General features: G+C 41.0%; 1 protein-coding gene across 1 annotated transcript; it reads left to right on the forward strand.

Moving 5' to 3' along the window:
* The first annotated feature begins 293 nt into the window (after positions 1-293).
* LOC115183206 (NLR family CARD domain-containing protein 3-like) lies at positions 294-14,892 on the forward strand. The gene is made up of 4 exons (XM_029744545.1): positions 294-344; positions 4,254-4,370; positions 12,589-12,824; positions 12,989-14,892. The coding sequence occupies exons 1-4, from the start codon at positions 295-297 to the stop codon at positions 14,890-14,892; spliced, it is 2,307 nt and encodes a 768-aa protein (XP_029600405.1). The 5' UTR covers position 294.
* The last annotated feature ends 491 nt before the right edge of the window (positions 14,893-15,383 follow it).

Consider the following 15,383-nt stretch of genomic DNA (forward strand, 5'->3'; position numbering starts at 1 on the left):
TGATAGATTATAAACAAATACATGTCTGTCATTGAACAACCCCATGCCATGATTAGACAGTGAACAACACACCAGTCTCTTTCATATTTTTTTTAAACAATAACAGCTAATTTCTGAACATTTCTGAAAAGTGATATACAGCGTTTTGGAATGAAACTCTTCTTATGTTTCCCCATCTGAGATCAGAGTAGATGAGAGATGTAATGTTTGTCTCTGTTGTGTTGAAGACCAATCAAGCAGGAGAGACCAGCCTCCCCTGTACCCAGCTGTGTGTCCATGAAGAGTGACCGGTCTATGGTTCATCCTATAGAGTTTAGAGAGGGAGACTTTTCTACTGAACAAAGGTAAGAAGAACTCATGGGTCTTGGTCAGTGAGTTAAACAACACTGTCTCTAGTCATTTCTCCTCTCCCATTTTCACATTTCTTTTGGTTGTTTTCATAATCCATAGGCTAATCCTTTAGTCCATTTCATAGTCCTAAAACAATATTAAACAAAGACAACATTCCCTCCCTCCCTCCCTCCCTGTCTGTCTGTCTGTCTAACGATGAACTAAGCTGTTCAACGTTAACAACGATGGTTTTGGGAAACAGCTCAGAGATTTAACAATACTCCTACGAAGGTTTTAATGATGAACTTGGCTTTAAGAGGCTTTTGGGAAACCAGGCCGTGGATAAAAACATCTGATAAATTCAAAAGTAAATGTTTTACATACAGATCTCATATTACTGTATTTAATAATAAAAAATGTAAAAAAATATACTGATATCACAAATATATCATTTGTACAGATCTTTATTAAACATGTAGTTCTTTGTTACATTTCACTGTATAAAACCTAGCAGTACTACTGATTTCTCTGAGATATATATTATTACTGTGTTAAACCTAGCAGTACTACTGATTTCTCTGAGATATATATTATTACTGTATTAAACCTAGCAGTACTACTGATTTCTCTGAGAGGCAGATATATATTATTACTATATTAAGCCTAGCAGCACTACTGATTTCTCTGACAGTGAGGCAGATATATATTATTACTGTGTTAAACCTAGCAGTACTACTGATTTCTCTGAGATATATATTATTACTGTATTAAGCCTAGAGGTACTACTGATTTCTCTGAGAGGCAGATATATATTATTACTGTATTAAACCTAGCAGTACTACTGATTTCTCTGAGAGTCAGATATATATTATTACTGTGTTAAACCTAGCAGTACTACTGATTTCTCTGAGAGGCAGATATATATTATTACTGTGTTAAACCTAACAGTACTACTGATTTCTCTGAGAGGCAGATATATATTATTACTGTGTTAAACCTAGCAGTACTACTGATTTCTCAGAGGCAGATATATATTATTACTGTGTTAAACCTAGCAGTACTACTGATTTCTCTGAGATATATATTATTACTGTATTAAACCTAGCAGTACTACTGATTTCTCTGAGAGGCAGATATATATTATTACTGTATAAAACCTAGCAGTACTACTGATTTCTCTGAGAGGCAGATATATATTATTACTGTATAAAACCTAGCAGTACTACTGATTTCTCTGAGAGTGAGGCAGATATATATTATTACTGTATTAAACCTAGCAGTACTACTGATTTCTCTGAGAGGCAGATATATATTATTACTGTGTTAAACCTAGCAGTACTACTGATTTCTCTGAGAGGCAGATATATATTATTACTGTATAAAACCTAGCAGTACTACTGATTTCTCTGAGAGTGAGGCAGATATATATTATTACTGTATTAAACCTAGCAGTACTACTGATTTCTCTGAGAGGCAGATATATATTATTACTGTGTTAAACCTAGCAGTACTACTGATTTCTCTGAGAGTGAGGCAGATATATATTATTACTGTATTAAACCTAGCAGTACTACTGATTTCTCTGAGAGGCAGATATATAGCATTTAGAAAAAAACATGATTCTTTTTCTCTCTGAAATGAAACCATCAAGTGATAGATTATAAACAAATACATGTCTGTCATTGAACAACCCCATGCCATAATTAAATAGTGAAAAAACACACCAGTCTCTTTCATAATTTTTTTAAACAATAAAAGTTAATTTACGAACATTTCTAAAAAGTGATATACAGCGTTTTGGAATGAAACTCTTCTTATGTTTCCCCATCTGAGATCAGAGTAGATGAGAGATGTAATGTTTGTCTCTGTTGTGTTGAAGACCAATCAAGCAGGAGAGACCAGCCTCCCCTGTACCCAGCTGTGTGTCCATGAAGAGTGACCAGTCTATGGAACATCCTATAACCTTTAGAGAGGGAGACTTTTCTACTGAACAAAGGTAAGAAGAACTCATGGGTCATGGTCAGTGAGTTAAACAACACTGTCTCTAGTCATTTCTCCTCTCCCATTTTCACATTTCTTTTTGTTGTTTTCATAATTCATAGGCTAATACTTTAGTCCATTTTCATAGTCCTAAAACAATATTAAACAAACACAACATTCCCTCCCTCCCTCCCTCCCTGTCTGTCTGTCTAACGATGAACTAAGCTGTTCAACGTTAACAACGATGGTTTTGGGAAACAGCTCAGAGATTTAACAATACTCCTACGAAGGTTTTAATGATGAACTTGGCTTTAAGAGGCTTTTGGGAAACCAGGCCGTGGATAAAAACATCTGATAAATTCAAAAGTAAATGTTTTACATACAGATCTCATATTACTGTATTTAATAAAAAAAAATGTTAAAAAATATACTGATATCACAAATATATCATTTGTACAGATCTTTATTAAACATGTAGTTCTTTGTTACATTTCACTGTATAAAACCTAGCAGTACTACTGATTTCTCTGAGATATATATTATTACTGTGTTAAACCTAGCAGTACTACTGATTTCTCTGAGATATATATTATTACTGTGTTAAACCTAGCAGTACTACTGATTTCTCTGAGAGGCAGATATATATTATTACTGTATTAAACCTAGCAGTACTACTGATTTCTCTGAAGGCAGATATATATTATTACTGTGTTAAACCTAGCAGTACTACTGATTTCTCTGAGAGGCAGATATATATTATTACTGTATAAAACCTAGCAGTACTACTGATTTCTCTGAGAGGCAGATATATATTATTACTGTACAATACCTAGCAGTACTACTGATTTCTCTGAGAGTGAGGCAGATATATATTATTACTGTATTAAACCTAGCAGTACTACTGATTTCTCTGAGAGGCAGATATATATTATTACTGTATTAAACCTAGCAGTACTACTGATTTCTCTGAGAGACAGATATATATTATTACTCTATTAAACCTAGCAGTACTACTGATTTCTCTGAGAGTGAGGCAGATATATATTATTACTGTGTTAAACCTAGCAGTACTACTGATTTCTCTGAGAGTGAGGCAGATATATATTATTACTGTATTAAACCTAGCAGTACTACTGATTTCTCTGAGAGTGAGGCAGATATATATTATTACTGTGTAAAACCTAGCAGTACTACTGATTTCTCTGAGAGGCAGATATATATTATTACTGTGTTAAACCTAGCAGTACTACTGATTTCTCTGAGAGGCAGATATATATTATTACTGTATAAAACCTAGCAGTACTACTGATTTCTCTGAGAGTGAGGCAGATATATATTATTACTGTGTTAAACCTAGCAGTACTACTGATTTCTCTGAGAGTGAGGCAGATATATATTGGTACTGTGTTAAACCTAGCAGTACTACTGATTTCTCTGAGAGTGAGGCAGATATATATTATTACTGTATTAAACCTAGCAGTACTACTGATTTCTCTGAGAGGCAGATATATATTATTACTGTTTAAAACCTAGCAGTACTACTGATTTCTCTGAGAGTGAGGCAGATATATATTATTACTGTGTTAAACCTAGCAGTACTACTGATTTCTCTGAGAGTGGGGCAGATATATATTATTACTGTGTTAAACCTAGCAGTACTACTGATTTCTCTGAGAGGCAGATATATATTATTACTGTGTTAAACCGAGCAGTACTACTGTTTTCTCTGAGACATATACATGTCGGTCATAGAAAAATTGCATGCCATGATTAGGGAGTTAAAAAACACCTATCTCCTTTATAATTTCTTTAAACAATAAAAGTTAACTTATGAACGTTTCTGAAAGTGATATATAGCGTTTTGTAATGAAACTCTTCTTATGTTTCCCCATCTGAGATCAGAGTAGATGAGAGATGTAATGTTTGTCTCTGTTGTGTTGAAGACCAATCAAGCAGGAGAGACCAGCCTCCCCTGTACCCAGCTGTGTGTCCATGAAGAGTGACTGGTCTATGGATCGTCCTATATACTTTAGAGAGGGAGACTTTTCTACTGAACAAAGGTAAGAAGAACTCATGGGTCATGGTCAGTGAGTTAAACAACACTGTCTCTAGTCATTTCTCCTCTCCCATTTTCACATTTATTTTTGTTGTTTTCATAATCCATAGGCTAATACTTTAGTCCATTTTCATAGTCCTAAAACAATATTAAACACAACATTCCCTCTGTGTGTGTGTGTGTGTGTGTGTGTGTGTGTGTGTGTGTGTGTGTGTGTGTGTGTGTGTGTGTGTGTGTGTGTGTGTGTGTGTGTGTGCGTCTGTGAGTGTGTGTGTGTGTGTGTGTGTTTGAACTCCCTGGATGAAGAGATATAATCTCTATCCTGATTGCCTAGTCACTTTTACCCCTACCTACATGTACATATTACCTCAATTACCTCAACTACCTGGTACCCCTGCACATTGACTCAGTACTGGTACTCCTTATAGTCTCATTATTACCTCAACTACCTGGTACCCCTGCACATTGACTCAGTACTGGTACTCCTTATAGTCTCATTATTACCTCAACTACCTGGTACCCCTGCACATTGACTCAGTACTGGTACTCCTTATAGTCTCATTATTACCTCAACTACCTGGTACCCCTGCACATTGACTCAGTACTGGTACTCCTTATAGCCTCATTATTACCTCAACTACCTGGTACCCCTGCACATTGACTCAGTACTGGTACTCCTTATAGTCTCATTATTACCTCAACTACCTGGTACCCCTGCACATTGACTCAGTACTGGTACTCCTTATAGTCTCATTATTACCTCAACTACCTGGTACCCCTGCACATTGACTCAGTACTGGTACTCCTTATAGTCTCATTATTACCTCAACTACCTGGTACCCCTGGACATTGACTCAGTACTGGTACTCCTTATAGTGTCATTATTACCTCAACTACCTGGTACCCCTGCACATTGACTCAGTACTGGTACTCCTTATAGTCTCATTATTACCTCAACTACCTGGTACCCCTGCACATTGACTCAGTACTGGTACTCCTTATAGCCTCATTATTACCTCAACTACCTGGTACCCCTGCACATTGACTCAGTACTGGTACTCCTTATAGTCTCATTATTACCTCAACTACCTGGTACCCCTGCACATTGACTCAGTACTGGTACTCCTTATAGTCTCATTATTACCTCAACTACCTGGTACCCCTGCACATTGACTCAGTACTGGTACTCCTTATAGTCTCATTATTACCTCAACTACCTGGTACCCCTGCACATTGACTCAGTACTGGTACTCCTTATAGTCTCGTTATTACCTCAACTACCTGGTACCCCTGCACATTGACTCAGTACTGGTACTCCTTATAGTCTCATTATTACCTCAACTACCTGGTACCCCTGCACATTGACTCAGTACTGGTACTCCTTATAGTCTCATTATTACCTCAACTACCTGGTACCCCTGCACATTGACTCAGTACTGGTACTCCTTATAGTCTCATTATTACCTCAACTACCTGGTACCCCTGCACATTGACTCAGTACTGGTACTCCTTATAGTCTCATTATGACCTCAACTACCTGGTACCCCTGCACATTGACTCAGTACTGGTACTCCTTATAGTCTCATTATTACCTCAACTACCTGGTACCCCTGCACATTGACTCAGTACTGGTACTCCTTATAGTCTCATTATTACCTCAACTACCTGGTACCCCTGCACATTGACTCAGTACTGGTACTCCTTATAGTCTCATTATTACCTCAACTACCTGGTACCCCTGGACATTGACTCAGTACTGGTACTCCTTATAGCCTCATTATTACCTCAACTACCTGGTACCCCTGCACATTGACTCAGTACTGGTACTCCTTATAGTCTCATTATTACCTCAACTACCTGGTACCCCTGCACATTGACTCAGTACTGGTACTCCTTATAGTCTCATTATTACCTCAACTACCTGGTACCCCTGCACATTGACTCAGTACTGGTACTCCTTATAGCCTCATTATTACCTCAACTACCTGGTACCCCTGCACATTGACTCAGTACTGGTACTCCTAATAGTCTCATTATTACCTCAACTACCTGGTACCCCTGCACATTGACTCAGTACTGGTACTCCTTATAGTCTCATTATTACCTCAACTACCTGGTACCCCTGCACATTGACTCAGTACTGGTACTCCTTATGGCCTCATTATTACCTCAACTACCTGGTACCCCTGCACATTGACTCAGTACTGGTACTCCTTATAGCCTCATTATTACCTCAACTACCTGGTACCCCTGCACATTGACTCAGTACTGGTACTCCTTATAGTCTCATTATTACCGCAACTACCTGGTACCCCTGCACATTGACTCAGTACTGGTACTCCTTATAGTCTCGTTATTACCTCAACTACCTGGTACCCCTGGACATTGACTCAGTACTGGTTCTCCTTATAGTCTCATTATTACCTCAACTACCTGGTACCCCTGCACATTGACTCAGTACTGGTACTCCTAATAGTCTCATTATTACCTCAACTACCTGGTACCCCTGCACATTGACTCAGTACTGGTACTCCTTATAGTCTCATTATTACCTCAACTACCTGGTACCCCTGCACATTGACTCAGTACTGGTACTCCTTATAGTCTCGTTATTACCTCAACTACCTGGTACCCCTGGACATTGACTCAGTACTGGTTCTCCTTATAGTCTCATTATTACCTCAACTACCTGGTACCCCTGCACATTGACTCAGTACTGGTACTCCTTATAGTCTCATTATTACCTCAACTACCTGGTACCCCTGGACATTGACTCAGTACTGGTACTCCTTATAGTCTCATTATTGTTATTTATTGTGCTACTATTTCCTTCTTTTATTTATCTAATTGTTCTTCCTTTTTAACTGCGTTGTTATGAAAGGGCAGGGTCAAATTATAATCACTGTGGTTATAGAGGGTGAACAGGTCAGCACTTTAGGTGCAAATGTCAGTTGGCTTTTCATAGTCGAGCATTCAGAGGTCGAGACAGCAGGTGTTGGAGAGAGAGAGAAGGAGAGAGAGAGATATTTCACTCAGATTACACAGATACACAAAGATTTTGAAAACCTACCCGATTTTGATGAACTCCCATATCTACTGGGTGAAATACCACAGTGTGACATCACAGCAGCAAGATGTGTGACCTGTTGCCACAAGAAAAGGTCAACCAGTGAAGAACAAACACCGTTGTAAATACAACCCATATTTATGTTTATTTATTTTCCCTTTTATACTGTAACCATTTGTACATCATTACAACACTGTATATATAGATAATATGACATTTGTAATGTCTTTATTCTTTTGGAACTTCTGTGAGTGTAATGTTTACTGTTCACTTTTTATTGCTTATTTTCCTTTTGTATATTATCTACTTCACTTGATTTGGCAATGTTAACATATGTTTCCCATGCCAATAAAGCCCCTTGAATTGAGGGAGAAGGAGGGGGAGGAAGAGAGAGAGGGAGAGGGAGGGAGGGAGGGAGGGAGAGGGAGAGAGGGAGAGGGAGGGAGAGAGGGGGAGGAAGAGAGAGGGAGGGGGAGGGAGAGATTCGGGACAAGGTCTCACGTCCGGTGAATGTTTCTACACTGTGGACATGTTTCTACACTGTGGACATGTTTCTACACTGTGGACATGTTTCTACACTGTGGACATGTTTCTACACTGTGGACATGTTTCTACACTGTGGACATGTTTCTACACTGTGGACATGCTTCTACACCGTGGACATGTTTCTACACTGTGGACATGCTTCTACACTGTGGACATTATTCATTCCACCTCATTCAGACAGCAGAGTATACTGTTCCCAGCTGTCTGTCTATGAACACAGTATACTGTTCCCAGCTGTCTGTCTATGAACACAGTATACTGTTCCCAGCTGTCTGTCTATGAACACAGTATACTGTTCCCAGCTGTCTGTCTATGAACACAGTATACTGTTCCCAGCTGTCTGTCTGTCTATGAACACAGTATACTGTTCCCAGCTGTCTGTCTGTCTATGAACACAGTATACTGTTCCCAGCTGTCTGTCTATGAACACAGTATACTGTTCCCAGCTGTCTGTCTATGAACACAGTATACTGTTCCCAGCTGTCTGTCTATGAACACAGTATACTGTTCCAGCTGTCTGTCTATGAACACAGTATACTGTTCCCAGCTGTCTGTCTATGAACACAGTATACTGTTCCCAGCTTGTCTGTCTATGAACACAGTATACTGTTCCCAGCTGTCTGTCTGTCTATGAACACAGTATACTGTTCCCAGCTGTCGTCTGTCTATGAACACAGTATACTGTTCCCAGCTGTCTGTCTATGAACACAGTATACTGTTCCCAGCTGTCTGTCTATGAACACAGTATACTGTTCCCAGCTGTCTGTCTATGAACACAGTATACTGTTCCCAGCTGTCTGTCTAGAACACAGTATACTGTTCCAGCTGTCTGTCTATGAACACAGTATACTGTTCCCAGCTGTCTGTCCTATGAACACAGTATACTGTTCCCAGCTGTCTGTCTATGAACACAGTATACTGTTCCCAGCTGTCTGTCTGTCTATGAACACAGTATACTGTTCCCAGCTGTCTGTCTGTCTATGAACACAGTATACTGTTCCCAGCTGTCTGTCTGTCTATGAAACACAGTATACTGTTCCCAGCTGTCTGTCTGTCTATGAACACAGTATACTGTTCCCAGCTGTCTGTCTGTCTATGAACACAGTATACTGTTCCCAGCTGTCTGTCTGTCTATGAACACAGTATACTGTTCCCAGCTGTCTGTCTGTCCTATGAACACAGTATACTGTTCCCAGCTGTCTGTCTGTCTATGAACACAGTATACTGTTCCCAGCTGTCTGTCTGTCTATGAACACAGTATACTGTTCCCAGCTGTCTGTCTGTCTATGAACACAGTATACTGTTCCCAGCTGTCTGTCTGTCTATGAACACAGTATACTGTTCCAGCTGTCTGTCTGTCTATGAACACAGTATACTGTTCCCAGCTGTCTGTCTGTCTATGAACACAGTATACTGTTCCAGCTGTCTGTCTGTCTATGGACACAGTATACTGTTCCCAGCTGTCTGTCTGTCTATGAACACAGTATACTGTTCCCAGCTGTCTGTCTGTCTATGGACACAGTATACTGTTCCCAGCTGTCTGTCTGTCTATGAACACAGTATACTGTTCCCAGCTGTCTGTCTGTCTATGAACACAGTATACTGTTCCCAGCTGTCTGTCTGTCTATGAACACAGTATACTGTTCCCAGCTGTCTGTCTGTCTATGAACACAGTATACTGTTCCCAGCTGTCTGTCTGTCTATGAACACAGTATACTGTTCCCAGCTGTCTGTCTGTCTATGAACACAGTATACTGTTCCCAGCTGTCTGTCTGTCTATGGACACAGTATACTGTTCCCAGCTGTCTGTCTGTCTATGAACACAGTATACTGTTCCCAGCTGTCTGTCTATGAACACAGTATACTGTTCCCAGCTGTCTGTCTGTCTATGAACACAGTATACTGTTCCCAGCTGTCTGTCTGTCTATGAACACAGTATACTGTTCCCAGCTGTCTGTCTATGAACAGTGACTGCTCCATGGATCATCCTGTCACTAGTCAGAATAATATTACTAGTGAAGAGAAGAATCTTCCAGATGTCATATAGAAATGTTTTGTAATGTGTAGTTTGTTAGAACTAAGTTTTTATTAGAGGAATTACTGCACCCTCCTTTATCTCTGTAGTGGTCTACTCTGTTAGAGGATCAGTATCTCTCTCTCCTTTATCTCTGTAGTGGATGGTCTACTCTGTTAGAGGATCAGTCTCTCTCTCTCCTTTATCTCTGTAGTGGATGGTCTACTCTGTTAGAGGATCAGTATCTCTCTCTCCTTTATCTCTGTAGTGGATGGTCTACTCTGTTAGAGGATCAGTATCTCTCTCTCCTTTATCTCTGTAGTGGATGGTCTACTCTGTTAGAGGATCAGTATCTCTCTCTCCTTTATCTCTGTAGTGGATGGTCTACTCTGTTAGAGGATCAGTATCTCTCTCTCCTTAATCTCTGTAGTGGATGGTCTACTCTGTTAGAGGATCAGTATCTCTCTCTCCTTTATCTCTGTTGTGGATGGTCTACTCTGTTAGAGGATCAGTATCTATCTCTCTCCTTTATCTCTGTAGTGGGTGGTCTACTCTGTTAGAGGATCAGTATCTCTCTCTCCTTTATCTCTGTAGTGGATGGTCTACTCTGTTAGAGGATCAGTATCTCTCTCTCCTTTATCTCTGTAGTGGATGGTCTACTCTGTTAGAGGATCAGTATCTCTCTCTCCTTTATCTCTGTAGTGGATGGTCTACTCTGTTAGAGGATCAGTATCTCTCTCTCTCCTTTATCTCTGTAGTGGATGGTCTACTCTGTTAGAGGATCAGTATCTCTCTCTCCTTTATCTCTGTAGTGGATGGTCTACTCTGTTAGAGGATCAGTATCTCTCTCTCCTTTATCTCTGTAGTGGATGGTCTACTCTGTTAGAGGATCAGTATCTCTCTCTCCTTTATCTCTGTAGTGGATGGTCTACTCTGTTAGAGGATCAGTATCTCTCTCTCCTTTATCTCTGTAGTGGGTGGTCTACTCTGTTAGAGGATCAGTATCTCTCTCCTTTATCTCTGTAGTGGATGGTCTACTCTGTTAGAGGATCAGTATCTCTCTCTCCTTTATCTCTGTAGTGGATGGTCTACTCTGTTAGAGGATCAGTATCTCTCTCTCTCCTTTATCTCTGTAGTGGATGGTCTACTCTGTTAGAGGATCAGTATCTCTCTCTCCTTTATCTCTGTAGTGGATGGTCTACTCTGTTAGAGGATCAGTATCTCTCTCTCCTTTATCTCTGTAGTGGATGGTCTACTCTGTTAGAGGATCAGTATCTCTCTCCTTTATCTCTGTAGTGGATGGTCTACTCTGTTAGAGGATCAGTATCTCTCTCTCCTTTATCTCTGTAGTGGATGGTCTACTCTGTTAGAGGATCAGTATCTCTCTCTCCTTTATCTCTGTAGTGGATGGTCTACTCTGTTAGAGGATCAGTATCTCTCTCTCCTTTATCTCTGTAGTGGATGGTCTACTCTGTTAGAGGATCAGTATCTCTCTCTCCTTATCTCTGTAGTGGATGGTCTACTCTGTTAGAGGATCAGTATCTCTCTCTCCTTTATCTCTGTAGTGGATGGTCTACTCTGTTAGAGGATCAGTATATCTCTCTCTCCTTTATCTCTGTAGTGGATGGTCTACTCTGTTAGAGGATCAGTATCTCTCTCTCCTTTATCTCTGTAGTGGATGGTCTACTCTGTTAGAGGATCAGTATCTCTCTCTCCTTTATCTCTGTAGTGGATGGTCTACTCTGTTAGAGGATCAGTATCTCTCTCTCCTTTATCTCTGTAGTGGATGGTCTACTCTGTTAGAGGATCAGTATCTCTCTCTCCTTTATCTCTGTAGTGGATGGTCTACTCTGTTAGAGGATCAGTATCTCTCTCTCCTTTATCTCTGTAGTGGATAGTCTACTCTGTTAGAGGATCAGTATCTCTCCTTTATCTCTGTAGTGGATGGTCTACTCTGTTAGAGGATCAGTATCTCTCTCTCTCCTTTATCTCTGTAGTGGATGGTCTACTCTGTTAGAGGATCAGTATCTCTCTCTCTCCTTTATCTCTGTAGTGGATGGTCTACTCTGTTAGAGGATCAGTATCTCTCTCTCCTTTATCTCTGTAGTGGATGGTCTACTCTGTTAGAGGATCAGTATCTCTCTCTCCTTTATCTCTGTAGTGGATGGTCTACTCTGTTAGAGGATCAGTATCTCTCTCTCCTTTATCTCTGTAGTGGATGGTCTACTCTGTTAGAGGATCAGTATCTCTCTCTCTCCTTTATCTCTGTAGTGGATGGTCTACTTTGTTAGAGGATCAGTATCTCTCTCTCCTTTATCTCTGTAGTGGATGGTCTATTCTGCCAGAGGATCAGTATCTCTCTCTCCTTTATCTCTGTAGTGGATGGTCTACTCTGTTAGAGGATCAGTATCTCTCTCTCCTTTATCTCTGTAGTGGATGGTCTACTCTGTTAGAGGATCAGTATCTCTCTCTCCTTTATCTCTGTAGTGGATGGTCTACTCTGTTAGAGGATCAGTATCTCTCTCTCCTTTATCTCTGTAGTGGATGGTCTACTCTGTTAGAGGATCAGTATCTCTCTCTCCTTTATCTCTGTAGTGGATGGTCTACTCTGTCAGAGGATCAGTCCAGCTGTGCAGTGTGTCAGCAGGTTCTGAGGGATCCAGTCTCTATCACCTGTGGACACAGGTTCTGCAGGCAGTGCATCACCAGATACTGGGAGAAACATGCTCCTTCAGGAGACTATGACTGTCCTCAGTGTAGAAAGAGATCCAGAACACTTCCTGTACTACAGAACCTGAGGGAACCCAATGATGCAGGAGGCTCTGAAAACAGTAAGAACACTTGCAGACCTGTGCTAAGTCAATACCTCAATATGATTTAAATGTAGTTAACTACGATAATATGAGATAATATAAATTACTGTAGTTGTGGAGGCCCACTTTTCATCCTGTCAATGAATATGTCTGATACACATCCTTTTACTCCTCCATTGTAGTGGATGACAGCCTGCAGAGAGCCATAGTAAACCATAAAGACAGCCTGCAGAGAGCCATAGTAAACCATAAAGACAGCCTGCAGAGAGCCATAGTAAACCATAAAGACAGCCTGCAGAGAGCCATAGTAAACCATAAAGACAGTCTGAAAAGGAGGTATGAATGTGTGATAGAAGGCATGGAAACAGCAGGGAACCAAACTCCCCTCAACAGGATTTACACAGAGCTCTACATCACAGAAGGAGAGAGTGAAGGTGTTAACAATGAACATGAGGTGTGGCAGCTAGAGACAGCATCCAGGACACCAACCTCACATGACACAGCAATCCACTGCAATGACATCTTTAAACCCTTACCTGGCCAAGAGAGAAGCATCAGAACTGTGCTGACGAAGGGCATCGCTGGCATCGGAAAAACAGTCTCTGTGCAGAAGTTCATCCTAGACTGGGCTGAAGGGAAGGCAAATCAAGATGTGGAGATCATATTTGTGCTTCCTTTCCGGGAGCTGAACTTGATCAAAGATCTCCAGTACAGTCTTCTCAGGCTTTTAAATGACTTCCACACAGAACTAGACATAGGCAATGCAAAGAAACTCACTGCCTGTAAAGCTATGTTCATCTTTGATGGTTTGGATGAAAGCAGACTTCCTTTGGATTTCCAGCACAATGAAAAGGTGTCTGATGTCACCCAGACATCATCTGTTGATGTTCTGCTGACAAACCTCATCAAGGGGAATCTGCTTCCCTCTGCTCTCCTATGGATAACCTCCCGACCAGCAGCAACCAATCAGATCCCCCCTAAGTGTATTGACCAGGTGACAGAGGTACGAGGGTTTAATGACCCACAGAAGGAGGAGTACTTCAGGAAGAGATTCAGTGATGAGGACCTGGCCAACAGAATCATCTCACACATAAAGACATCAAGGAGCCTCCACATCATGTGCCACATGCCAGTGTTCTGTTGGATTTCTGCAATAGTCCTTGAACACATGTTGAGTACAGACAAGAGGAGAGAGATGCCCACGACTCTGACTGAGATGTCCATACACTTCCTGCTCATTCAGACCAGCCTGAAGAACCAGAAGTATCATGGAAGAGATGAGATGGATCAAGAGGAGCTCATGGAGTCAGATAAGGAAATTCTTCTGAAGCTGGGGAAGCTGGCGTTTGACAATCTGGAGAAGGGTAATCTCATGTTCTATGAAGAAGACCTGAAAGAGTGTGGCCTTGATGTCAAAGAAGCCTCAGTGTACTCAGGAGTGTGCACACAAATCTTTAAAGAAGAGTCTGTGTTATTTCAGAGAGTGGTGTACTGCTTTGTTCATCTCAGCATTCAGGAGTTTCTCTCAGCTGTCTACATGTACCATTGTTACACAGCCAGGAACATGGATGCACTGAAGCCCTTCCTCAAGAGAAAGTCTAGAGGTGTGTCTGAAGAGCTAACCTTGCATGAGCTGCTGAAGAGTACCGTGGATAAAGCCTTGGAGAGTAAGAATGGACACCTGGACCTTTTTGTCCGCTTCCTTCATGGCATGTCACTGGAGTCCAATCAGAAACTCCTACGAGGTCTGGTGACACAGACAGAAAGCAGTCCAGAGAGCGTCCAGAAAACAATCCGATCCCTTAAGGTGATGCAGAGGAAGAACATCTCCCCTGAGAGGTGCATCAATCTCTTCCACTGTCTGATAGAGATGAAAGAACATTCAGTACAGGAGGAAATCCAAGAGTACTTGAGGTCAGAGAACAGATCCAAAAACCTCTCCCTTGCTCAGTGTTCAGCGCTGGCCTACATGCTGCAGATATCAGAGGAGGTTCTGGATGTGTTTAACCTGAAGGAATACAAGACATCAGAGGAGGGTCGTAGGAGACTGCTCCCAGCGGTGAGAGGCTGCAGGAAAGCGCTGTAAGTATCACTGTAAATATCGCACACCAAAATAAATTGTAGTTATAGCAGTATTTTCACTGGCTAACTGGCTCTGTAAGTACTCATGTGACTATCCCTCAGACCAAACTTTACTGAATGTAGGAACAACAGTATTTTCATTGGCTGACTAAACTTTCTATCAGCTGAAAACTCTTAAACTACAATACAAACTGATCAGTAAAGTTGTAGCATTGAGCCATGAATGCACAGCGTGTACATTATTCGTGCACCATAACTGTGTAAGCTAGGAAAGCTGAGAATAACTTTTTAATACAACCTGTCTGTCATTGTATTTCTTCTGTGTTGGCAGACTAGCTGGCTGTAAACTCACAGACTCATTCTGTGAAGTGTTGGCCTCAGTTCTCAGTTCAAACCCCTCACACCTGAGAGAGCTGGACCTGAGTAACAATGACCTGAAGGATTCAGGAGTGAAGCTGCTCTCTGCTGGACTAGGGAATCCCCACTGTAAACTGG

Source organism: Salmo trutta, unplaced genomic scaffold (genome assembly GCF_901001165.1).
Source record: "Salmo trutta unplaced genomic scaffold, fSalTru1.1, whole genome shotgun sequence".
Taxonomy (NCBI): domain Eukaryota; kingdom Metazoa; phylum Chordata; class Actinopteri; order Salmoniformes; family Salmonidae; genus Salmo; species Salmo trutta.

Coding starts and splice junctions, on each gene's coding strand:
- LOC115183206 (XM_029744545.1), top strand. CDS start 295: ATGGTTCATCCTATAGAGTTTAGAGAGGGAGACTTTTCTACTGAACAA. Junction 345..4,253: donor GACTTTTCTACTGAACAAAG/GTAAGAAGAACT, acceptor GTTGTGTTGAAG/ACCAATCAAGCAGGAGAGAC. Junction 12,825..12,988: donor TGCAGGAGGCTCTGAAAACA/GTAAGAACACTT, acceptor CCTCCATTGTAG/TGGATGACAGCCTGCAGAGA.